The 27,812-nt window shown below is 45.9% G+C and overlaps 1 protein-coding gene across 6 annotated transcripts in view; it reads left to right on the forward strand.

Moving 5' to 3' along the window:
* The window catches only part of LOC137429984 (homeobox protein Mohawk), a 128,506-nt gene that overhangs the window by 72,446 nt on the left and 28,248 nt on the right, over nucleotides 1-27,812 (forward strand). For all 6 annotated transcript variants that reach the window (XM_068120414.2, XM_068120411.2, XM_068120412.2 and 3 more), the window contains exon 4: nucleotides 3,042-3,195. In XM_068120414.2, the coding sequence (XP_067976515.1) occupies nucleotides 3,042-3,195 (154 nt within the window). The remainder of the gene's footprint in view (nucleotides 1-3,041; nucleotides 3,196-27,812) is intronic.

The following is a 27,812-nucleotide window of genomic DNA, read 5'->3' on the forward strand; positions in this document are numbered from 1 at the left end:
GTCATGATGAGGTAAAATGCCTTAACATTTTGTCCAAGTACTGCTAAACTAAAGGGGGTTGAAAGTGCTAAAAAGGCGATTTGTGTTCTACAGTGTTCAAGTATGTAATTAAATTGAAATAAAATAAAGGTTTTAATTGTCGTAAAAAAAAAAAATTCCATAAGTTTACCACCGCTTTACCAAGCGTCTTTTACACCACCTTATTTAACACGTTGCATTCGTTATTCATGCCTTTTTGGAATTGCCCCCGTCTTTTACACCAAATTTCCTGTTTGGAATTATTTTAAAAAAAAATGGTTTGACTGCCAGACTGGTAGATCGGGTAAAAAAATATAAATCCCGCTGCTTACTGGTCTGGACAAATTCAGAGGCAAAGTACTGCTAACTTCAGGTTTGTTTCCCTATTCTTGTTGTGGTTCGTGTTCAAAATAAAACATTCACTTGAATTTAAGTTGTTTCTCCATCATAAACTTACGTTTGTAGACAGAAGGGCAGACAGAAGTGAACCGCTTTTTGCTGCACCGTATGTGGGGGGGGGGGGGGGGGGGGGGAATTCAAGTTTAACATACCGGTGATGCATCATCCTGGGAATAGTCAGCAAAATAAACAAGACAATCAGTTGTGATGTAAACACGTGCAGCAGCTATAGCTTTAAAGTCTAAAAGAAACACTTTCCAAGCGATTTTACTGGGGTCAAAAGTTTTTGTTCTATGTTTTAAAGGACGTGCTGTAAACAAGTGAGTTATAGGCCGCACCTGCCACCATGACGGGGTGAGTAGTACGTCATTTCACTACAATTCTGCCAAACGTCTCCTTGCTTTTTTTGCCACCGCAAACACGCGTCACGCTGAAATGCGTCGCTGTGCAATTTGACATCCCCATGTGAAAGTGATGGGAAACCTTGACGTCCAGGGCTCTTCGCCATGATGTTTTCAAGGGGCAGTTTATGATATTAAATTGCTGTCGGTCAACATTTTACTGTGCAGCCACTTTGCCATAATTTTCCCCTCGAAGTCTGAAAACACCCATTTCCAGCAAGTACAACCGACGATGTTTATTGACGTTTGGAAGTATAATAAAGCATAAATTCTAGCGACATCATTCATTCTAGTCTCTGAATAACTAGCTGTTTCTGTCTCGAACAGAGGCGCAGAGTGTTTGCAAAGCGCGTGTTTGTGGGCGAAGGCACCGGGGTGGGCGAAAAGCCAGGAACCTCTTAGCCAAAAGCCAGAGCCTTCAGAACCTATTGCAATGAGCTCCGAGCTTCGTGGCTGTGCTGCTGTCCGCTCGGTGGCAAAGGGAGTCGGGACGATCCCGAGAGGACTGCGTTGTAACTGCGCCAAGGCGTGTGTGGAGCTCTCCGACATCGAAACTTTTGAAGTGTGTGCAAGAAGGACTAGGCACGTTTACAGAATATGGCCCTCCCCGCACGCCCCCAAAATGTGTTCCTGGGTTGGACTCGCAACGAAACCAGATGCGATTACAAAGGGCCATTAGAGAAGATGTCCATCCAACAGAAGGGGAAACCAAGTCTGCCGTCACATCCTTAATCATGTAGAGGTCAAAGACCCCTTTAAATGTCTTTTGAACAAGGTATGTTGCATGCGTTTGCTGGTATTCAAGAAGGCATTCGGACATTAAACCACTGTTCTTATTGTTATTATTGTTGTTGTTGTTGTTGTTTTATAGTTCCGCCTTCAATCTTGTTCAAATAATTTTTGTTTCAGACATTAAAACCATCGTTTTTGTTGCTGTTGTTGCTACTTTTTTGTAGTTACTTCTGCTTTTAATCATTGTGACAGGCCACCAACAAATTACTAACCTACAGAGGAAAGGGATGGGTGGATTGAAAGTAGACGTGAGGAATTGGAACATTGTTTGCAGGGAAAATGGGTTGGGTGAGATGCTCCACCAGGTTTGCATTTATAATAAGTAGATGTTGCCAAAGAATCTTGATTTACATTAAGTAAAATGACTTTCTATAACAACTGAAAAAAAAATTCTCCCTTTTGAAACATGCAATTTTAAAAACTGCCAATTAGGTCTTAATCTACACCACAAGATGTTTTAATTAGTTCAGATGTTGGCTGTCATGCAGATGTATGACGTCATATATGCATCTTGGCTAATAGTCGACCAGACATGGTTGACTGTGTATAGAAACTAGTGGGAAATTCACTGAGATTGCACATCTGCTTAACGATGCATTTCTTTTTCACATAAGGATGTAAAGTGAAAAATTTAATCAGGATCAAATCTAGGAATTCTCAAATCCAGGATCCGAACTACGAATTTTCAGATGTAGGAATTATCAGATCTAAGATCTATCAGACATAGGATCAGAACTCGGAATTGTCAGATCTAGGATCCGAACTATGAATTTTCAGATGTAGGAATTATTATATCTCGGATCAGACTGAGGAATTCTCAGATCTAGGCTCAGATCAATGAATTCTCAGATCTATAATCAGAATTAAGAATTCTCAGATTTAGGATGAGATCTGGAATCAGAAATAGGAATTCTCAGATCTAGGAGTAAATCTAGGAATCCGCAGTACTAATAATCCTCAGATCTAGAATCAGATTGAGGAATTCTCAGATCTATGATTAGAACTAGGGATTTTCAGATTTAGAATGAAATTTATTTTTGGTTTGTATACATAGTCAAGGCTCGTGGAAGAGCTAGTACTGTGAACGGATCGGGACACAATAGAACAAAAGCAACATTCGAGAGAGGGGGGAAACACCAGCAGGAGGGTTGAAGGACAAAACAGAGGAAGACATGGACAAATAATAGATGCAGGGAGAAATGGCGGGTAAGAGAGGGTGTATGGGGTGGACATTGTAAGTAGGAATTCTCTGATCTAAGATCAAATCTAGGAATTCTCAGATCTCAGATCAGATATCGGATTGTTTTTTGAAAATTGCTTTGCATTTCTCTTTGGTACAGCACTGCCTTGCCAAAGCGATATTTTCAATGAGACAGGAAAAATTGCAAAAGCCTTCATTGAAAATAAACCCACTGGTTCTTTTACTTACAGGTCTCCAACTGGTTTGCGAATGCACGGCGTCGCCTTAAGAACACAGTACGACAACCAGACCTGAGCTGGGCAATGAGGATCAAACTGTACAACACCTACGTGCAGGGCAATGCTGAGCGTCTCAGTGTCTGCAGTGATGACAGCTGTTGTCAAGGTGCGCTTTTGTATGCACACAATGATGAAAAATAAATAAAACTTAATGATTAATTGGTGTTGAAGGTGCAATGATCAATATAGTTCCTACATACTTGCCCGGCCTCATACCGATATCTCGATTTTAGATCGTAAAGTTTATCCATTGTGATCCAGGGTAATTTCACATTCCTGAGCGAGCATCATTGCTTTCGTTATGAATCCCACTTTTAATTTCAATCCACAACGACAATACATAAATATATTGCAATCTGCATAATTGGAGATGCCTTGAATTTGAAATCACAGAGTAATATAAAAAAAACCCATTCCTTTCACATCGTGGAGGCACATAGGAGCTTGCTGAGGAGGTTTCATTGGCTAAGGAGTAACAATTCTGCATGGGACGCCACTCCAATGCAGGATACTCGAATGGCTTATTACCCCAGTAAGCTGATACTCATTTTGTTGACCTCCGAAGGAGGAGAGGCTGACTCAACCCACCTAGTGTTATTTCACAGGCATGACTTGTGCTCGAATTCAAAACCCTAAGATCTTAAACCAGCAACCTTCACCGTTAAGTCAGGGAAATACATACATCTACATCGTACCCTTACCCTACCGCTCCCCCCCCCCCTGTTCTGTATCCGATGCTCCCCCTTCCTCTTCCTTAACAGTATGGACTTCAAACATCTGGGGCCTTCGCTCAAACTTGTCTGATCTCTCCATACAGGTTGCTTCTGACAAATCAGACGTGATCTGCTTAACAGAAACTTTCCTCCTTCATGATGTCTCTGATTCCTTGGTATCTCTCCCAGGTTACTCCCTCCTCCGGTATGATAGACCTGAGCCTCGTCCTGGAGGTGGGGTTGCTATCTTTATAAAAAACTCTCTTCCTCACTCGCCCTGCACTGCCCTCTCTCCACCTCACCCCCAGGAATACCTTTGGCTACGGCTTCCCCTTCGCTCCCACCTTTTGTTCATATGTGTGTTGTACCGTCCACCAAACAGTGATGACTCCATCTACATCTCGCTGTCTGAGAATATGGACCACCTTCTATCTACCCATCCCAACTCTCTCTTCCTCATATGTGGTGATTTCAACTGTCACCATGCCAGTTGGCTGGGTGTGGGTACCTCTCTCACCAGCCATGGCTCTTCAGCAAAGGACTTCTGTGACTCACTGGGACTGACACAATCTGTCAATTTCCCGACCCAGATTTCAGTCAACGGAGCATCTTCTCTTCTGGACTTGGTTATGACTAACTTCCCTGAAAATGTCTGCTGCTCTTCTTCTGCTCCAATCGGCTCTTCTGATCATGTGCTTGTTAAAGTGGACATCTCTCTGACCATTCTCAGAGAGCCTCCTCAGCGTCGACGATTCTGGCATTTCACTCAGGCCAACTGGCACGGTCTTCAAGCAGCCATCAATCATCTGGACTGGTCTCCCATCTCTACTGCCTCTGACATAAATTCTTCCTGGGAATTCTTCCAAAGCAAACTGCTCTCTCTCATGCACAGATTTATCCCATCTCATCTTCAGTTGTCATACCCTTCCTCCCGTCCATGGTACACGGAATCTTGTGGTGAGGCTATTGCCCAGAAACAACTTGCTTTCGTCTCCTGGAAAGCAAATCCAACGGAAGGAAATCTCATTTCCTTTCACAAAGCCCGAAACAAGTGTGTGTCCACCCTCAGGAGAGCCAGGAAACAATATCTCTCCGTTCTCAGGACCGAACTCTCTTATCTGTCTCCCTCTTCCAAATCCTGGTTGCATCTGGTCAAATCTGTTTCTGGTGTTTGTTCCCCCTCCATCCCCTCCCTCACCTCAAATGGCCACACGGCTGACTCCGCACGTGAAAAAGCTGAATGCCTCAACTCTCTGTACCCACCGTACCCAGTCGTACCCAGCTGCTCCTGGACTCTGTGTCCTTTCCTCCTGACAAGGTGGAAAAGTTTCTGCCAACCCTCGACTCGGATTCTGCAACTGGACCTGACGGCATCAGCCCACGGGTCCTAAAATCCTGTTCTTCAGCTCTTTCATTCCCTCTCTCTGTTCTCTTCACCCTCTCTTTTGCTCAAGGTCATCTTCCATCTGCTTGGAAATCTGCCAACATCACCGCTTTGCACAAAAAAGGTGTAAAAACAGATCCCAGCAACTACAGACCAATCAGCCTTCTCCCAATTATCAGCAAAGTCATGGAATCCATCATTGCTTCAGATATGAAATCTTTCCTCTTCTCAAATGGCTTGATCTCTGATCATCAATTTGGTTTCAGACCTGGACACTCTACTCTGGACATGCTGCTTCTGCTTTCTCAACAATGGATGGAGGTCCTCAATGCCAAACAGGAAATTAGAGCAGTCTCCCTTGACATATCACGTGCCTTCGATACGGTCTGGCACCCCGCTCTGCTCACCAACCCTCCTCTTTTGGTATCCATCGAAATCTCCACGAATGGCTGGCGGACTTCCTCTCTAGTCGTAGTCAACGTGTGGCCCTGAATGGGTTTCTCTCATCTCCTCTTCCTGTTCAGGCTGGAGTTCCACAAGGCAGTGTTCTGGGCCCTGTGCTTTTTCTGGTCTTCATCAATGATCTCTCTGACTCTCTTGAAAATCCTCTGTATCTCTTTGCTGATGACTCTACTCTCTGTCGCTCCATTCTTCATCCCTCAGATCGGCAGTCTGCAGCCTCCTCACTCTCTGCAGACCTGGACAAAATCACAGACTGGGCAAACAAGTGGCACATGTTTTTCAATCCTGACAAATCTCACACTCTTACGATGTCTCTCCGAAAAGACCGACTGGACAACCCTCCCATCCACTTTCTGAATAAGCCTCTCCAAGAAGTTCTGTCACTCAAGCTTTTGGGTCTCACTATCTGCCATGATCTTTCCTGGGAAAACCACATTTCAAATCTGGCCTCCAAAGCCAGTCGCCGACTGGGCATCCTCCGTCGTGCGAAGTCCTTCCTTGGCACACCTGAGCTCCTCACCACATACAAGGCTTTCATCTGCAGCTCAATGGAATACTGCTCTCCCCTCTGGGCTGGTGCTCCTGCCTCACACCTAGCTCGTCTTCACGCTGTTGAAACCAAAGCATTCAGAATCATTGGAATCTCCTGCAATGAAGCTACCTCCAAGGGCCTCTCACTCACTCACCGCAGGCAGGTTGGTGGTCTTTCCGTCTTCTGCCGACTCCTCTCTGGCCTTGCACCCCCCAGCTCTCTCTGGGCTCTGTCCCGCAAATATTCCTACAGGTCGCACAAGATCTGCCTGCAACCCTGTTATGGTCAAACTGCCAAAATCAAGACTCTCTGCTCACCTTCGCTCCTTCATTCCTCTTTTCTCCCGCCTCTGGAACAAACTCCCTCACTCTCTTCAATCCCACTCCACCCTCCAGGTCTTTAAACCAGCTGTTCACCACCATCTCTTGTCTTCCCCCATCCAAAACCTTGATCTTTTCTACCCCTGCTAATTTCACCCCAATTCCACTTTTTTGAAATACCAACTTCTGTCCTGGAAGTCCTTGGTGTCCTTGTGTTTTATACTTCTCCCTCCCCCCCCCCCCCACCCCCTTCCCACGCCTCCTCCCCCCAAGCCTTCTCCCTTCCACACATCTCCCTGCTCTCAAATGTTGTGTTTGTGTGCTTCCCCTTCTCTCCCCATCTTGTTTTCCGCTCCCTCTTTTTATATATTTTCTTTGTCTGGTTGATTTGTTTGTGAAGTAAATGTTAGCTCTTTCACGAGCCTCGATTCAGTATACAAAAAAAAAAAAAGAAAAAAAAAAGTCAACACCAGGTATACAGTGCAATATCCTCCAGTTTTTGTAACACTGCTCAAAGGTTCATGGAGGAGCTTGTACATAGTCACAATGACATTAGGAGATAACATCTGTAGAAAATGGGAAAATCAACACCATTCAATCGGTTATTTGACCGTCTCCTTTCTGGTCTTGCTATTTCTGATATCTTTCTGTAATTTGTCCCCGACATGTTTCTGCTCTGCACACGCGGTTCACCAAAACCCCCATTTTGGTGAAACTACCAAAATCCAAGACCACTGCTCACGTCCACTCATTCGTTCCTCTTTTTTCTGCCCGTGGAATCAACTTCCACATTCTCTTCAATTTCATTCATCCCTCCAGGTCTTTTGGACAGCTATTCCACACCATCTCAGATCACTCCCTATCAAAAAAAATGTTGTGGATGGATTCGGACGAAATTTGGTGGAGATGTTGGGTGTATGACACAGATTAAATGATTGGATTTTGGTGTAGATTCAAAACCAGATCTGGATCAGAGAATTTTAAAATGATATTTCACCATTGAGTGACAGGGCCAAAACTGATAAGTAGCATGATATATCAAAAAATTGCGGACGGATTCGAATGAAACTTGGCAGACAGGTTGTGTGTGTGTGTGACAAGGACAAATCTATTCGGTTTTGGTGAAGATCCGAATACTGATCCGGATACGGGAATTTTTTTATTTTAAGTGATTCTTCACCATTAAGTGATGAAGCCAAAATGATAAATAGCATGATATTTCAAAACGTTGTGGATGAGTTATGACAAAACTTGTTGGATGAGTTGGTTAGGGAAGAAGAAGAAGCCAGATCTGGCCCATCAGTGGGATACAACAACAACAACAGGCATTTTAAGGCCATTTTCCCTGCTAGAGCAGGGGTTAGCCTTGCGGTCCCCATGACATCTTCTCCATCTTGCCCTATTTTCTGCATCTCTCCTTGTTAACCCCCTTGCCTGCATTTCTTCTTCCACCACCTTTAGCCAAGTCTTTCTCGGTCTTCCCCGTCCTCTACTTCCTTCTACATTCATTTCCATCACTCTTCTCAACCAGTCACTTTCATCCTTCTTCAACACATGACCAAACCATCTCAACCTGTTCCTCTTCACAGCATCCATCACAGGCTCTATTCCCATCATCTTTCACAATTCATCATTTGTCTTCCTCTCTCTCAACGATACTCCACACATCCACTGAACCATTTGCATTTCCACCCTTTCCAGCCTTCGTTGCTGCTCTACGTTCATTACCCATGTCTCGCTCCCATAAATCATAACACTTCTCACACATGCAGCACACACCTTTCCCTTCAGCTTCAACGACACTCCCCTCCTCGACAGCACGCCACTCAGTTCCCGAAACTTCTTCCATGCACATCCCACTCTAGCAACCGTTGCCGAGTCTGATCCACCTTCTCCATTCAGCATGTCTCCAAGTTAGCAAAATCTTTTTACACCATCCAGCTCCACGCCGTCTCCAAGATCCAACTCAACATTTCCTCCATCTGCAGCTACCTCTGTGCACACCTTACACTTGAATGTAGCTGCCAAACTGGTTAATGACCCTCTCAGACCACTACATTTTTGATGAACCCACTCAGCGCACATTGTACATTGAATGGAGTTCACCCCGACACCCTTCCTGCACACAGCACACAGCCACTTTCCAGTTCTTTCCACCTCACCACATGCTTTACCACTTGCAATCACCTTGGTTTTTCCGATATTCACCTTCAGACCTTTTGTCTCCATACATTCCTTCCACTTGTTCATCTTCTCCTTCAGTCCATCCATACTTTTCCCAATCGACACCAGATAATCTGCCGACAACAACTCCCATAGTAAACCCTCCTTTTCGTTCCGAGCCAGCACCTCTATCACAGCTACCAATAGTAGTGGACTTAGTACCGACCCCTGATGCACTCCCACCTTCACCTCAAACTCACCACTGTTCCCATCCTTCGTCCTTACAACTTTATGCGCTCTTTCATACATTGCCAACACTACTCTGATCAACCATTCCTCCACTCCTAACTTCCTCAAAGCCCATGTCACTACTTCTCATGGAACCCTATTGAATGCTTTCTCCAGATCATGAACCCGAGAAACAACTGCTTCCTCTTCTCCATGTACTTCTCCTGCAACTGCCTTACAATAAAAAGCACGTTTATTGTTCCTCTTCCTGGCATGAATCCAAACTGCATTTCGTCGATATTCACTTTCTTCCTTAGCCTCTTCTCAAACACCCTTTCCAATGCCTTCATTCCATGCTCTAATATCTTTATGTCTCTGTATGAGCCACAGTCCAGAGGGTCACCTGTCCCCTTGTATTGAGGAACCAGGGTACTCAGTTCCCAATCCAATGGAATGCGGCCTTCTTAAACCACCAGATTACAGATCTCTGTCATTCTCTTCACACCCCAACTTCCCGCTGCCTTCAACATATCCCCAACAACTCCCGTCGTCCCTCCTACTTTTCTACTCTTAATTGCTTTTATCGCTTCCTCAACTTCCCTCTCAGTTATCTTCTCTGCCGGTCCTAAAACTGGGCTACTCTCGATGTTGTCGTCCCATTCATTCTCTGCATTCAACAGCATTTCCATATATCTCTTCCATTTTCCTTTAATTCCATCTGGGTCCACAACGATTTGTCCCACTTCGTCCTTCAAGCAACTCACCCCCATCACATCGCACCTCACTTTTGCTATCTGCTTTGCAATCCTTATCAGTGGGATACAAAACGTAAACTGTTCAGCCTGGCGGAGGTATGCTCTCTACCGAATGCCGTTCTTGTTTACCATTGCCATATGAAAGGCAATCAGTTCGACTTTCTTACTTTAGCTTAATGTTCTGGTTTTTTTTCCCCATTGGTGTTGTTGTATGTACTAGCAGAGTACCGTTGTTTTTTTTATCTCCATTTGCGGGTTTCAGAAAGTGGGAGGACATTCTCCCAGATCTCAAAATCTCCACCTCCTTTTTTGATTGAGGATGATTAATTCATTAACCAAATTGTGAAACTTTTTTGCCCTTGGCTGCCAGCTTTGTTCATTTCAACTGGTTCATGAATCTTTTTCCTCTACCTTTCATGTGTAGAATACACTTTGCAGTGGAGGACGATTCCTCTAAGCTCCACCTCATTTAATCTTCTCCGATTCATCTGGAACCTAGTAATTGTTGGTAGTAGAACAGGCGACACCTTTTAGCTTTAGTGTGAGCTCTGTCCTATCGTGAAGAAGGGTTCCCATTCCTTTCTGGAGAAGGTGCAGACATTGTCCTTTTCTGCACACTTTCTGTCTGCTGTGTGTGCCCGCACAGACTTAGGCCTCAGCCTATGTGGGGTCTGTGTCCGTTAGCCATTTTCTGTGACTGATTGTCATTGTTTCTGTCACACTTTTATTTTTGTTACACCCAGCCATTTTGCTTTCCCCAATAGGCAGTATGGCCTTACCTGCTTGACAGGGGTCACCGATGACACTCGGGAGTCGTGCCAAGAAGATGTATGCCAGGGTTGCCCATCTGTCTGCTCAGCTCACTTTCTCCTCACTGGTTTGCTTAATAGCTTGCCGTCGCTCGGAATCGCTCACAGGGGGAGGTATCCACAACCAAACCCCCAGTACTCGCACTATTCGCGATCTTGTTCCAAGCATGCAACACTTCTTATGACACGTCCCCTTATTTGGGTGATTTCTATTTGGCAACAAACCACTGTCTCTATGACTCCCGAAAAGAAATATAACCCAGGTTACGTACAGTACATGAAGCAAAAATGTGTGTCCTGCTTATGTGCATCTATAATACATAAATTATATAAATAAACACGATTATAAATAACCAATCGATATACTTGGGGAAACCACACACCCAGACAAGGAATTGAACCTCTGAACCTCTGGTCTTCTGGTGAACCGTACCGTTAACGTTATTACATAGCTCGGATGGATAATTCCAATTTCACTGGGCCATAGGCAGACACCAGAGGCCTCAAGCCTTAGGCCTAAAGCCAACCTTTTGATATTGATGATCTTTTTAACAGTAGCTTAGGCTGTTTTACACTGAAGGGAAAACTCATAGGGAGTGTATGGCAATTCTGAAACTGGCACATCTGAAGATGTTTTAGGCTTGGCTTAGGCTTCCAAAATGGTGGCCGTATGATTTTTTTTTCAGGTTACAATTGTGGGTGGCAACTGCATACGGATTATACAGGTATATAGATTACAACCATGCTGAATCCAATCACTGTATTAACTGAATTGTACCTATTGTTTACATGTCTGTAGCCTTAAACCACTTAGCTAATTGTGATAGTTTATTCCAATTTGTGAAATTTTTGCACAACCTTAACAAATGACTTCCGTAAAAGTCACAAGTGAAATGGAATAAGGATCATCCTTCGGGTGACCGCTGCAACTTTTCACAACTTCATTGCTTAGTTTCCCCATCTCAAAATACAAAGAAACACCTAAATCCAATATGTTAGTACTGTTGTCTCAATTTTGTACAACTTAAGATAGTGGCCAGGTCTCTTGCTGAGGTGGATGATGAAATACAGTAGGTGCATAACCTCTATTCTTTATTGGGGTAATACACAAGTATCAGCTTCCTGTGGTAATAAACCAGTTGAGTATCCTACGTCAAAGTGGCGACCCATCCAGGATTGTACTCCTTAGCCAATGAAACTGCATCGGCAATGTGCCTCACGGTGTGAAAGGAATGGTTGTTCTATTATATTATTATATATTTGCCCTCTTTTTAGAAAAATTGAACCTCCGCCACCTGATGTGCACCACCATTTTGTGGTGGGTGGTATAAGTAGCTCAGATTGCAACACAATTGACCTTTTCCAATCAATTAAATAATTTAAATTAATACATTAACTTCAACTTTTCCCATCACTGGGAACGGATGCTTTAGCTTGCTTTTACCATCACTGGGCACGAGTACTTTTGCTAGTCATATATATATATATATATATATATATATATATATATATATATATATATATATATATATATATATATATATATATATCTGAGTTCATGTCTGTGGGTGCATCATAAGAGCCGCCCATTGTACAGGCCACGCCTTCCCTCCTCTCCCCATACGCCGCAATAACTCAGTTTTTGCTTACCAGAATTTGCAAGGCGCCCCCTCTCTGTGCAAGCCCCCTCTCTCCCCACCTTACCCTTCGCTCCCGCTACTCAACCACCCCCATCTCTCTACCCCACCCTCCTTATCCTAGCCCTCTAAATCCCCCACCCCCTCCTGTATCTCCCCTCTTCTCTCCTCCCCATCTCCCTCTCTCTTTCCCTTGCTCTCACTCCCCTCCTCGCATGACTGTTACAAGCAAAATGATATTCCATGTTTGATTCCATGTAAGGTATGTACAAAAGATGTCCCTGCACATGATGTCATCATGCAGTGACGCCTTTGTTTTACACTAGGGCATGCCCGTACTATATATATATCTAAAATTATATCCCCCCCCTCTATTTACATGAAATGGTTTGGTCCATTCGCAAAGCCAAAGCGAACGGCTTGCGAGTACGGTGACAATCCCCCCCCTCTATTTACATGAAATGGTTTGGTCCAAAGCGAACGGCTTGCGAGTACGGTGACAATCCCCCCCCTCTATTTACATGAAATGGTTTGGTCCAAAGCGAACGGCTTGCGGAGTTTGGTAAAGAAATCGCCATAGCTCGGTAACTACTTCTCCGATTAATATGAAACCTTGAAAAGGCACATCCTCGGGTCCCCAGCAATATACCTGGCAAGTTTCAAGTATATCGGACCCGTGGTTGTCGAGAAACAGCGGTCACAGACAAACACACAGACACACAGACATACACACAGACACACAGACATACACACAGACACACACACAGAGATTACTGGAATTATAGATAGATACCTTGCACAGATGTAAATATGGTAGTTTCGTGTGAGGTGTGTCACTGTCGCCTAATGTGTAAAATCATAAAATATATACTTTTTTCCCCTGGAAAGGAAAACTGTCTCAACGTTTTGAGGATCAAATTAAGCAGACTGTGTGTAATTCCTCCTATGCTGTTCAACCACGAGTAATTTTCACCACTCGCAGGCTGCTTCCATAAATACGTAAGGATGCACTCACTGCCTACCGCTCAATCCAGAAATGTTGTTTATGAGTTAAGTGCTGATGCGGAACTCGGTACATGTGCCGTACATCTTTGCAATTGACTGATCACATTAAACAGCACGTTCCTTTGACTGTTCGACAATATTTACCAACTGGACAAAAACAACCACGGCGGACATGTAGGAATGTTCATTGCATGGTTGTTGTTCCCTGTGCTTCTGAAATTGGATCTCATTTTTTGAGTAATCCTCAGTGTGCAGAGAAATATCATGAAAGCTGCTTCCAAACCCTGCGCAAGGCACGCAGCATCTCATACCTCCGCATAATGGAGGCAACATTTACCAATTCAAACAATCCTATACTTTGTCGACAAAGCCTGGTGTTGACTTAGTGGTTAGGGTGCCGGCTTGGGATCCTTGGATCCTGGGTTTGAATCCCAGTCGATCGCTGAATTAACGCCAGGGGGGTTGACTCGGCCTGTTATCCTTCCGAGGTCTGCAAATTGAGTTCCAGTTCACTGGTAATTCCCTGTGTGTTGCAAAAGGCGACTAACAGGGTTGGCGGCAGGAAGGGCATCCGGCCGTAAAGCATTGCGTCAAAAAGGGGGACCACTGTGCCCGAAAAAGTGCCAACCCCTGCTCTGCGGGGGAAAATGGCCTCTAAAGGAGGTTCTATACTTTGTCGACAAAAGGAATTTGTGCGCACATTGTATTTATTTCGACAATGTTAACTCCATGGATGAATATTGGTGAATCGTCGACAGATTATCCATCCTCCTATCCTATTGGTTACTGAGTGCCTCCTGTATCAACTAAAGTGCATTATTTCTCCATCTATAAAACGTGTTTTTGTTGCTGTTTATTTTGTTCGCGTTTTTCCCTGATGAAAGTGAACCGAAAAACTTTGGAATGTCTCTTTTATTGTTGAAATGTTTAAGTTTTGCACCACAATAATATACATGAAGTAAGGTAATTTTCTAAAAGGCGTCGCTGCGACGTCATTAACCTTTGCATGATGGCACATCGTTGGAGTGCTTGCTAGAGTGTTTCGGCCACTCAGCTTCCGTGATGATACAGCGGCTTCGTACTCTGTTGGGACATCCAGGAGTTAGGAAGGCAAAATGAATTGGAGGATTAAAAGCAATGGGACAAGCACGATGGCCAAGCGGTATGCACACTTGCTCTAAGCTGTCTAGCCTGCGATTGAATCCCAGCAGAGCTATAAACTTTCATCCCAGTGTTTCATAGACAGGGCGATTCATCAATATGTGTGCCATCCCTCGGATGGACGTTAAACTGGGCGTCACATCTGCCTTATTTTTCAAGCATCTCTCTCCCCGCCTCACCCTTCCCTCCCGCTACTCATCCACCCCCATCTCTCTACCTCACCCTCCTCATCCTAGCCCCTAAATCCCCCATTCCCTCCTGTCTCTCCCCTCCTCTCTCCTCCCCCTCCTCCCTCTCTAGCCCTTGCTCTCACATCCCTCCAGAGTGTATGGTATAGTGACATGTAGTGAGGCTTCACTTTCCCTCCCTCTCTTTTCTCCCTCCCTCCCCTATCTCTCTCCCCCTTGCCGTCTCCCCGTCCCATTTCTCTCCATCTGGACCCAATCTGAATCCTTCTCTCTCCTTTTCCTCTCTCTCCCCTCCACCCTCTCTGTCCCTTCCCCGTCCCTCTCTGTCTTCCCCTCTCTCTCCCTCCTCTCTCTCTCCCCCTTCCCGTCTCCACGTCCCATCTTTCTCCATCTGGACCCAAACTGAATCCTTCTCCTCCTCTCGCTCTCTCTCCCTCATCTCTCTCTCTCCCTCATCTCTCTCTCTCCCTCATCTCTCTCTCTCCCTCCTCTCTCTCTCTCCCTCATGTCTCTCTCTCCCTCCTCTCTCTCTCCCTCTCCCTCATCTCTCTCTCTCCCTCTCCCTCATCTCTCTCTCTCCCTCATCTCTCATCTCTCTCTCTCTCCCTCATCTCTCTCTCTCTCCCTCCTCTCTCTCTCCCCCTCTCTTAGTATTCCTGTTAGCGAAGCAATCCTGCGTTGCCCGGCAACGCCAGGTACCTCTGCCATTACATAATATAACCAAGATTATCAAGAGAAAAACCAATCACTGCTAAGTTTCAAAAGATATTTCAAGGTAATTAAGGCTAAATAAAAGTAATTTGGTTATTCATATCTGTGCAATATTGACAATCCACCAGGCTCACGTACTGCAAGTCGCGCTAATTAAACTGTTACCCTCAAACACACGAGATACTTTTTCATGAACAGCGGCAACCAATGGCCTATTATTTTCAATTTTCATCCCGTGGGATCTCGCATTTCAAAACTTAAATGAATAAAGATGGGACGCCTTGTTTCCGACACCTTTTTAAAGGATGGTAATGCTTCCAGGAGGCAGCACTTTTTACTGGCATTGCATCAGGTCGCTGGTTTTGAGTTAATTCAGGATCTCTCTGTATTTGAACCCACGATAGACAACTCAACGATGAACGCGTTAACAAACTAAAATGGCACTCCGTAGACCGCATACCTCCACCACGGTGAACAATTTACGTTTTGTATCCCACTGTCTTTAACTAAAATCAAATCGCCTTGTTCTCGACTCCTACCCACCGCATCCACCAAGTGTTGTCATAACCCATCCACAACTTTTTGAAATATCATGCTATAATTTTCATGAGAAATTACAGCATGATGAAAGGAAATTATATTATAGCATAAATATCATTAATTTATAGCATGAAATTATAGCATAAATATCATGGGACATAATTTTCAAGATGGCGGATGGACCGATTTGGACAATAGTTGGCAGACGTGGTTGGGTGTCTGACAAGGACAAATTCATTCGATTCTGATGGAGATCCGGATACTATAATTTTAAAAGCGATTCTTCACAATTGAGAGGTCGAGAACGATATACAGCAACAACAAGTACATTTTATAAAAGATTCTTGTTTTTTTCCGCGCGATTCACTTCATTGTATATTCTCATTGAAACTTCACATTGAAGCTCACAGGTAGATATGGAATAGGTCTGTGAAGTATAATGTGCTGGTTTTTTTTTTATTAAACGCGTCAGCGAAGTGACTGGTGGGCACACAAGACGGGTAGGCCCGACTAGTTATTATATATATCATACTACAGCATTCCAGTACAAGTGAGTCGGCGTTACAGACGTTACAGACGTGACGTGTAACTGAGACGTGAGACGTTACAGTCGGCCAATTGTTACAGACACGACTTTGATGTTAAGGTGGGCCGAGCGGAATGGCCGTCGTGTCCGCACAAATTACCCGATTGTACCCGAACGTTGACGAAGCCGCGCCACGCTGGCTCAATAAGGAAAAAGAAGACACCCGGCTGGGTTATAATGACAGACACCAATGTTTCGATTCTCAATTATATTCGTAAGGAAAGGTTAGATTACAGGGGCTAGAGGTATATCACAGGAAGACAGGCACTTAGACACACTCTTATATTAACCCCGGACAGACGACAGGTAAACGGGACAACGGCTGACTCACACGGGGATTGATGGCAAGGAAAGGCAGATAGCGATGGCTCAAGGTGCACTCTTGGCTCAAAGCAGGGTACAGTCCGGTCCAAAGATGCGGGGAGGTCACAGCGCTCGGAGGGGACGTTCTTTCTCAGGCGGGTCTTTCTCTCTCAGTGATCGCAGGCAACGTTCTTTCTCAGGCGGGGCGCATCTGACTCAGCGCTCGCAGGTACCTCTTTCTCCAGCTGGGGGCGCATCTCTTCTCACTTCCGGTAAGTCGCCACGTATATCCGGCGGGGAGTGACACGCCCTCGGCTCGCTAGCGCCGCCCCAGATGGAATCGGTCCGCCCTTCTGATTGGGTGCGGGGGGTTACCAGGCTCCGCCCTTGAGGAGGAGCTGACAGCCAGCCCCTCCGTGGTAACCCCGTGGAGCGCGTGGTCAATGGCGCTAATCGAGCCGGTGTGAGGACGCATCCTCCCCCGCGCCGCCGCCATCTCCTCTGTTGTTGTTGTAATTGTTGGGGAAGAAGATGGAAGGAGGTATGGGAAAGGTCCTAAACTCACTACTGATGCCATATAATCACATTCTGGTGCAACGAAGAGTCAGAATTAATGGAAACGAGTCCTTAACTGACATAGATTAAGAATAACTAGCAAGATGTCCGAAAGTTGTCTACGTGTGGTGCGGTGGACCTGGGCACGACATTTAATGGGGGAATAAGGGGAAGGTCGGCTCTACTGAGTGTTATTTACATGCAATGGGACTAGGGAATGGGGGATTGGGGAAAGTTGGGGAGTATTGGAGAAATAGGGGAATATTTACAAGCGGATATGGAGGCCAAATTCCATATTCGCAACATTGCACCCTTCTCTACCCTCGGGGCGTCCCGACCCGATAAATTTTTACCTAGTTTAGTGTGGCACTCAGATGTAGTCCCTCTACTATTAACTCTACCCTGAGTGCGACAGTTTTACAGATGTTCACAAATGAGTAAATATGTCCCCCTGCGACGTTGCACCCTTCTCCTCACAGAAACACACCCACAGGATAACCGAATCCGGAAAGAATTCTCAAACTACACATACAGCCGGTAGGGAGCATTATTTACAAGACTACGCTGCTATTTACACTACGATCCAGGACCTGTTTTTGGAGGAACACATGCAGATGTTATGCATAGAGAGAGCGCGCTTGCCAACATCGATACACCAACCCACGAGTGCTCTGTGGCCGACGGCCTTTAATAACGTGCAGAGCACCCTTCCCGAGCATCAAAAGCACCACCCCACCACCAATCGGTGCAGTCACCATTGTTCATTGGAATAAAAATAAATTCGACAACCCCTAACCCTGCAGGTGTCTCTTGCTCTTCTTGTGGTGCACTTGGTGTTAACTAAAAGTGGTTCACCTGTATGGCATAGGTGCCACGTTGACCCATAGGTCCATCCCCGGGTGGTGCTTGGCCGCAAACGAACTGCGGTCCATTGTGGGTGGCCACAAACATTGCGGTCCATATGGTGTATCGATCCCGGCAGCAAACAGCGAAAGTGCAGGCCCACAACTGCGCAGCCAGCACCTCTCTCTCCTCTCTCTCTACCCCAAAGCCAGATCCTCGGAGGTGGGAGACAAAAGAAGCAGACAAGTGAGTAAGGTGGTAAGGGCGCAAAAGTGCACGCAATGTAAGGTGATGCACACTGGGGGCACATGGGAACCAGGTGAGACAGGTACGTTCCTATCGTACGCCCCCCCCCCCACCAGGTAACCTACATGGCCCCTCCCTTACCCCTTACTGTATCCACAAAACACAACACTACCCATAAACATCTACTTTACAAATCAACAAACATCCCTACTGTCTTCCCCGTTCCTCCCATAAACCAAATTCGTCTTCTCTCCCTCCTAACCAATCAAATTTGCCATTTTCAACTCTCATCAAAATTTGCCATTTTCAACTCAACATCAAAATTTGCCATTACCAATTCAACATCAGTCCCTCCTAGGGAGGGAGAGATGGAATCACCCCAATGTCTCATCCACGTCGTGATGCGTCTCACAAATCCACACAGCAATCTCATTTCCTGCAACAAACAAAGAAAACACAGGTGTGGAGTCATCATCATCACCACAGGTAAGTGGCTGCGTATGGTGCGACAGGTTCATCAATCCTAACTATTTCCTAAATGACTTTACAACTTTACACTACCCGGGGTCTTTCTCCGGCCAAACCATTGGCCCTCTTACACTATTGGGTTCTAAAAACCAATTCCCATTGGCCAGACTGTGGTGCTTTTCAATTTGGGGTCTCACTCCCCCGATTCATCTCCCGGTGCCCTCGCACAATTTCTGGGCTGTGGCGTGTACCTCTCCCAGTGGGTCTACCCACCTGCACACCTCCACCACTGCAGTTGCCTCCGAGCTTACCTGCTCCTTACCCTAACCTAACTACCTGGGGAAGGCCCTCTGGCACTCTCCCCACTCGGTGCCCTCTCTGGCACTGGGCTACCCGGGTCCATCCTCCGGATCCTCGGGCCCCATCCACAACTCTACCGGCTCCCAGAGCCCACCTACGGCCTCACCTGGCCGACATCCTCACAGTGGTGGAGTGCCCAACCAACTACACGCACTAACAGGCTACACGCCCAGCCATTTCCACAACACTAATGCACCCATTCACAACACCATTCTGCAACCGCACCACAAGTGCCAATATCCAACCACAATTTACCTGTACCCTCTACCTAACACTTACACTACCCGCCCCGGGTACTCGTGAAAGGGGGTCCACTCTTCCCCCATCCACACCTTCGCACCATGCACACCACTCCGTACCACTTACTCCAACTCTCTCCACACACCTGTACTTGCACACCTGTGCTCTCACACCTGGTGCCACCTGCACCCTTCTCTCCCCAAGCGCATTCGCGCTGATCCACACACTCACTACTCACACACTGCTCCACACACCTGTCCAGTTGCACACCTGTGCAATCACACCTGTTCAATTCTCACACACACGGCATCATCTCAGCTAACTACTCCCCTCTGAAACTTGCGCTTCCCAGTCGTCCCTTTAAACTATTGCGCTCCCTCGTCATTATCATCCACACTAATCTACCTGCGTCCCCACTACAGGTATCAGTCACTAACTAACCTTAACGTCACCTAATGTCATCTTCTAGGGCCCTATCAATATAACCTAACCCACCCGGGCTAGTTTTCACTGCCATCACCCCATAAGCTATTGCTCCTTTGCCCCCACATGGGAAGGATGGTGGATTTGCCATCCCACCACATCGGGGGTCTCTCACTACCAATTTCGCACATCAAATTTTAACAAATTAAAAATTTGCCAATCACTACCCATCATCTGCCAATCACTACTGCCAATCCCTTGCCAATCATCAAATTTTGTTTTTCTCTAATTTTGGGTCCAAAACACTAACCTCATCACCCAGTCTACTCACTACTACCTCTCGGTGCGCCAATCCCTGTCCAAAGCCCGGCTTCGTAAAGCCAAGCAATGGATGCGGGTTGTTCTGTGCCAGCGGCTGGATGCGTCCAGCACTCGGTGCAGGGAAGGAGGTTTACCCGGGCCGAGATCCCACGCACCATCTCGGCACGGAGCCATCCCATGGCTCGATCTCGGCCTGCCGGAATGCCTCACCAAAAAGTGGTCGCCATGACGACCCTTCCTATCCTGCCGCCCGCTCCGCCTGGTGGAGCACGGACGCGGCCGTTCAAAGCGAGGCCCAGCACGCACCGAGGGCCCGCTTCGGCTAAAAGTCGCTCTAACCTCTAACCCGTGTAACGTCGATGCTTCACCTGCATGCTTACACCCCGCAGCCCGTTCCTTGCTCACACATCCAGCCGTTTCCATGCCCCTCGTACCTTTCCTTACACACCTCGGTACACCCATTCCACTCACAGCCTTGGTCACACACCTGACCACCGAACACTTTGGCACACATTCGTTGCTCGCACACCTCACCAATACACCTCTTCGAGCCCCCTCCTCGGTCACCTCCTCTGTGACAATCACAGGTGTGCTCTCATTCGCACACCCAACCACGTGCCTCACCACCAACTCCAGCGTGCATTCCCACTCACGCTCTACCATTCCAGGTGTGCATCCTTCCATCCCAGGTGTACATCCTCGCTCACCTGTCACAACTAACTCACGCTCCATGTCACTCTCACTACTTTCACCTCCATTCCTGACAGCGCACTCACCCTTACTCTTGACAGCGCACTCTTTCCTCATGCACCTGTCCGTCACACACCTTTCTCGCGCACACTCTCCCGTTACATCCTCTGTAACACTCACCACACCGCGCTTCCATGTGCCCCCTCGCACACGCGCTACGACCGACTCACTCTCGCCAGCACCCTCACTCCTTGGCACGCACTTTTTCCTCACACACCCCAGAGTCGGACTTTCTCGCACACCTCCTTTTTCGCACACCAGACCTGTCGCACACTTCACCAACGGCCTCTCACGAACACCCGGGTCTATCTCGACCCCCAAGCTTCTTAAATCCCCTGGCGCATCATACGCACGACCATATTGGTCACCACTTACACCGGGTCCTCTTCCTCTTCGCTTCTCCTCCATCACCTGCGAATCCCTCATCCGGTTAATGAGCACATCATCACGATCCAAACACAGACTTTGGACCAATTCTTTTATCTCCTCTTTTATCTCTTTCTTATCCCCTCTCCGTCGCTTTTTAATTTCGCTCACCCCCTCTTCCACTTCTTCTAATTTCTGCTTCACCTCCTTCATCTCCTCGTGCGCCCCTTTAAGTTCTTCCTCTAACTCCACTTTATTTTTTTCTATGTGCTCCCGCACCTCCCGCTCTTTAACCTCCATCACCTCTACCACTTTGTTCATTTTTTTCGTCAAGTCCTCATGTACCGTCTGACACTCTTTTTTAATTACCCCTACGTCCTTTTTCATCTCCTTCTGCGTCGATTTTAACCCCTCTATTATCGCTGTGTTCTTCTTTACCTGCTCCCCCAACTCCTTTTGTCCCACTGTCAGTTGTTCTACTCCCAGCGTCAACTCCTCTATACCCCCTTGCAATTTTACAGTCCCCTTTCTCACCTCCTTCTCCATGCGCTCCTTACAGTGCCTCACCTCCTCGCGCACTCCTCCGACCTCCTCACTCACTCCTCTTCTGATCTCCTCTCCCATCACTTGCATCTCCTGCCCAGATGCCACCCTCATCTGCTCCATTTCCTCCCTGTGAGCATCCAATTTCGTTTCTACCCCCATTCTGACCCCCTCTATCTGCTGCTCCATTTGTTTAACTTCCCTTTCCGCTTGGTCCCTCATGTCCCTCAATTTGCCTTCCATACTGTTTTCTAACCCCTCTAACCCATTTTTCACTCCCTCTATCTGATTCTCCTGGGCAGCCATTCTATTTTCTACCCCCATTAACCCATTTTTCACTTCTTTTATCCCGTTGTCTAACCCCTCACCGGTACCCCTCGCTTCGTCCCTCATTACCCCCAATTGCTCACTCTGAGCCCTCGCTTCGTCCCTCATTACCCCCATTTGGCCCTCCAATCGCTCACCCTGAGCATCCATCCGGTTCCCCATTCTGTTTGCCATTTCTTCATTATTCTGGGCCATAAGGGCCTTCATTTGTATAAAAAACAAGTTCCAATCCACCGGGGGCGCTGCCACGGTCGCCGGCGCGGTGACCAGCGAGGCGCCATTTTGCGTGCTTGCTACCCTCGCTGTTTCGCTCTCCTCACGTGTCTCAATTTGGTCCTGGACCGACCCTGCTTCACTCTCCCCTACCGGACCCCAGCCGTCCTGATCCGCCATAGCGCGACTTGCAAAATTCGAGTTTCGTAAAACAAATCCAAATTTTTTTTTTTTTTTCGTTATAATTTCGGCGAGCGCAGTAACCGCGGGACCGCGCTCCGAATCGATTCGGTCGAGCGCCGTACGCGCTCCGGCTCGATTTTCCCTCCCAAAATTTGGGCCTAACTAATTTAGTCCCGGGTCCGAATCCCACTCCTGACACCAATTGTTACAGACACGACTTTGATGTTAAGGTGGGCCGAGCGGAATGGCCGTCGTGTCCGCACAAATTACCCGATTGTACCCGAACGTTGACGAAGCCGCGCCACGCTGGCTCAATAAGGAAAAAGAAGACACCCGGCTGGGTTATAATGACAGACACCAATGTTTCGATTCTCAATTATATTCGTAAGGAAAGGTTAGATTACAGGGGCTAGAGGTATATCACAGGAAGACAGGCACTTAGACACACTCTTATATTAACCCCGGACAGACGACAGGTAAACGGGACAACGGCTGACTCACACGGGGATTGATGGCAAGGAAAGGCAGATAGCGATGGCTCAAGGTGCACTCTTGGCTCAAAGCAGGGTACAGTCCGGTCCAAAGATGCGGGGAGGTCACAGCGCTCGGAGGGGACGTTCTTTCTCAGGCGGGTCTTTCTCTCTCAGTGATCGCAGGCAACGTTCTTTCTCAGGCGGGGCGCATCTGACTCAGCGCTCGCAGGTACCTCTTTCTCCAGCTGGGGGCGCATCTCTTCTCACTTCCGGTAAGTCGCCACGTATATCCGGCGGGGAGTGACACGCCCTCGGCTCGCTAGCGCCGCCCCAGATGGAATTGGTCCGCCCTTCTGATTGGGTGCGGGGGGTTACCAGGCTCCGCCCTTGAGGAGGAGCTGACAGCCAGCCCCTCCGTGGTAACCCCGTGGAGCGCGTGGTCAATGGCGCTAATCGAGCCGGTGTGAGGACGCATCCTCCCCCGCGCCGCCGCCATCTCCTCTGTTGTTGTTGTAATTGTTGGGGAAGAAGATGGAAGGAGGTATGGGAAAGGTCCTAAACTCACTACTGATGCCATATAATCACATTCTGGTGCAACGAAGAGTCAGAATTAATGGAAACGAGTCCTTAACTGACATAGATTAAGAATAACTAGCAAGATGTCCGAAAGTTGTCTACGTGTGGTGCGGTGGACCTGGGCACGACATTTAATGGGGGAATAAGGGGAAGGTCGGCTCTACTGAGTGTTATTTACATGCAATGGGACTAGGGAATGGGGGATTGGGGAAAGTTGGGGAGTATTGGAGAAATAGGGGAATATTTACAAGCGGATATGGAGGCCAAATTCCATATTCGCAACAATATCATACTACAGCATTCCAGTACAAGTGAGTCGGGAAGTGTTAAGTCTGGAACGGTAACGCCTGCAGTGAACCTTGTGGGAGCTACGGTTCCGGGGGGGGGGGGGGGGGGGGGGGATGTTATGTTTGTGGGGGGTAGACAATGATAACCTTCGTCGAGGCGTTAATGATAACACATTCTCCATTGATTTGTGAGGGTAGACTTTACAACCAATGCTAATCTGGACCACTAGGTTATTCTGGACCTCTAGGTTATTAGGGTTTGCTCGAATGGGGTTGTAAAAGAGTTGGGACCCTATTGAGTAACCAGTTGATATAAGTTTCCCTATTCGTAGCACGATGGAGCACTATCACAACAGTCAAGCAGCCCCACAGAGCTTTACGACAAGCCGGTGTGTTTACAAGCATACATTGCTAGTTACTATTGCTAGTTACTTACTTTGGACATCAGCAGCACCCTTGTTTCCCTGGCACGTTCCAAGTCTGCATCCCATGAACTCCACCGGCCACAAATTATCCGTAGCCATCCAGCCTCTTATGAGCTTTCATCGTCTCCTTTTGTGTAGTGCAGGAGGAAGTGTTTAAAAGATTATTGTAGATATTGAGTTACTGTAGGTCAGACTCCATGTAGGCTTCTCCATGGAGGTCAGGAAGTTTCCCGGAAAGCTGGAGGGATCTACGACACCAGCGACTTCTAATTTCTGGATATGTCTGTGCCTGCACTGATTAATCTAAATATGACGAACAACATTATATAAACCACAGCCACTTCCAGTTGCAGATATTTCTCCAGATATTTTGAGTGATCCCGATGATTTAGATCCGGATTGTTACCTCCGCCATCGAAGGTGGACGGAGGTTATGTTTTCACCCCTGTCTGTTTGTCTGTCTGTATGTTTGTTTGTGAGCAGGATATATCAAAAAGTTGTGGACAGGTTCAGACAAAATTTGGTGGACAGATTGGGTGTGTGACAAGGACGAATAGATTCGATTTTGATGAAGATCCGCATCCAGCCTATCAGTGGGATACAAAATGTAAACTATTCAGCCTGGCACATGTATGCACATGTATGCTGTTCTAGTTTACTATCTGAATGACCTACAAAATGGTGGACCCAACAAGCGATGACGTTACCAACTTTCTTCAGTGAGAAATCTCTATAGTCAATAAATTTATGATGTTATTGAGGCTTCCTTCGTTGAGGTCTCATTGAGACCTGTAGCCACTTTTGCTGGTGCATGGGCAGAAAGCATTTTTGGTGGAACATGTCCTCTGGCAGGTTACAGTTATTCATAAGTGAGTTATCTATTGTTGGCATTGAACGTGAGATAAATTCTCATTTTCAAATCTGACCTGTTGAACGACCTTGTGCTCCGAGACACATTGAGGATTCGGAAGACATTGATTCGGTCAGACGGTGAGGGTTTGGGAACGCATTGTCATGAGCTGTTTGTGATATTATCCTTTGAATATTCTGCTGTTGTTTCTCATTGCCTGTAATGGCTGTGACCACAACCATGTGGTTCGGATTTACTCGAAACTCTCAGCATTCATGACTTCCTTATGAGCTGCACTTCCAAACCAAATGAGTTTTAACTTTCACACTAGATGGGAATAATTAAATTATTATAAATATCAGGAATTCATGCAAATCGTCACTTCCTGTTTGGCAGGAAGACACTGGGTTAACACCGTTTTTCTTCGCAATTCAAATTGCTCAGGAACTCTCCAAAACAAGGAGGCACTCAACATGTGGACGAGGAGAGTTAAGTGGGTTTTCAGCAACAGAATGACGTCTCAGCATTGATTATTTGGATTTGGCAATGCTACATGGACGGGAAGCAGCTGATTAATAGTTTATCCCAATTAGTGCCAGATAGCCCGAATGACCTGATGTTTTTATAAAGATACAGCAGGATCGTAAATATGTACACAAGCAATCCCAGACAGATGGGACAAACTGGCTCGATACTTTCTTTAAACAGTTTTTTTTTTTTCTGTGACGTAATATGGCAGGCTCACAGAAAGAAAAAGGAAAAGTAAAATGGACGTTTATTGGTGGCTTACGTTGATTGGATCTGACTCCGCATGGAATATGACCCAGCACTAAATAACTTAACCCAAATAAAGGCTTTTACAAATATGGACTGATTTTCAATGATTAATAATTACAAGAATTGTGTTTACTTTTGTTGAGTGAGTCCTTTCGAACGAATGCCGATGAAATGAGTTCATCGTGTCGCTGAATAAAGCCAAACGTAAGCTTCTATGTATTGTACTGTATGTGTTTATTTTGCCATGGTGGTCAAGCATTTATTACCTCCGCCACTGAAGGTGGACATAGGTTATGAATTCACCCCCGTTTGTTTGTCTGTCTGTTTGTCTGTGAGCAGGATATCTCAAAACGTTATGGACGGATTTGGATGAAACATGGTGGACCGGTTGTGTATGTGACGAGGACTAATCGATTCGATTTTGGTGAAGATCTGAATATGGATTCGGATATGAGAATTATTTAATTTTTAAGTGATTCTTTACCATTGAGAGATAGGGCTAAAACCGACATATAGCAGGATATCTCAAATAGTTATGGATGGATTTTGACGAAACTTGGTGGACAGGTTGTGTGTGTGACACGGACAAATAGATTCGATTTTGGTGGAGATCTGAATATGGATTCGGATACGATTTAAAAAATTTTAAAGTGATTCTTCACCATTGAGAGATTCGGCGAAAAGCGATATATAACATATTTAAAGAAGTTATGGACGAGTTATGACAAAACTTGGTGGATGAGGTGGGTAGGTGACAAGAACAAGCCGATTAGATTTTGGTTCAGGTCTGCATACAGATTCGGCCTAACAGTGGGATACAAAACATAAACTGTACAGCCGAGCTCTACCCAGTTTCCGTTATATTTATTTCTGCAATCCCAGTTTTCTGCACAGGTGGATACATATTCAATATCTCGTTTCTCTCAATGGTCTTTCCACACCTGGAGCTGAACAACAAAATGGGATAAGAGAATGACAGTCAGGCTCTTGATGAAACACACAGATCAGAGTGTTGTAATTATAAAGAAAACTTTTTGTCTCGCAGATGCAGTCGTGTCTTGAAAAGAGTCAAAATATTTTTCCTCCTGGAAAAATATTTACAGAGCCAAACACGTGACGTCTGTTCCAACAGCATCAGGAAACCCCCCAATGCTTGAACAAAAAAGTGTCACATTGGCGGGAAAGGACATACAATAGGACGAACATCGACGTGGAGTTTCGCTGGCTTGGGTGTTAGTCCGAGTTTGGCTTCTTGGTCAGATTGCTTAATGGGTGGGGAAAAACTTATTGACTCTTCAACCCTCTTATTATGTTACTACCCAGGGAAGAGGAAGTAGTTGAGGATGTTAATCATACGGTGCTCTCGGATGGTGACCAGCATAATGGTAAAAGTGACATTGTTGAATGGTTTACAGTGATCCCAAAGCTGTAGAATTATCAACCTTAAATAATAAAGAATAAAGGTTGAAGAGTCGTTCAATCATTCAATGAAAGAAAAATAAAACACACAAATCATTTAGCCATATTGGTATGACGTCAAAAATGAAACCCACAAATCATACAGCCATATTGGTATGACGTCAAAAATAAAACCCACAAATCATACAGCCATATTGTTATGACGTCAAAAATAAAACCCACATATCATAAAGCCATATTGGTATGACATCAAAAATAAAACCCACAAATCATCAAGCCATATTGGTATGACGTCAAAAATGAAACCCACAAATCATAAAGCCATACTGGTATGACGTCAAAAATAAAACCCACAAATCATCAAGCCATATTGGTATGACGTCAAAAATAAAACCCACAAATCATTAAGCCATATTGGTATGACGTCAAAAATAAAACCCATAAATCATACAGCCATATTGGTATGACGTCAAAAATAAAACCCACAAGTCATCAAGCCATATTGGTATGATGTCAAAAATAAAACCCACAAATAATTAAGCCATATTGGTATGACGTCAAAAATAAAACCCACAAATCAT

This window comes from Myxine glutinosa, chromosome 6 (assembly GCF_964187855.1).
Source record: "Myxine glutinosa chromosome 6, kmMyxGlut1.1, whole genome shotgun sequence".
Classification (NCBI taxonomy): Eukaryota; Metazoa; Chordata; class Myxini; order Myxiniformes; family Myxinidae; genus Myxine; species Myxine glutinosa.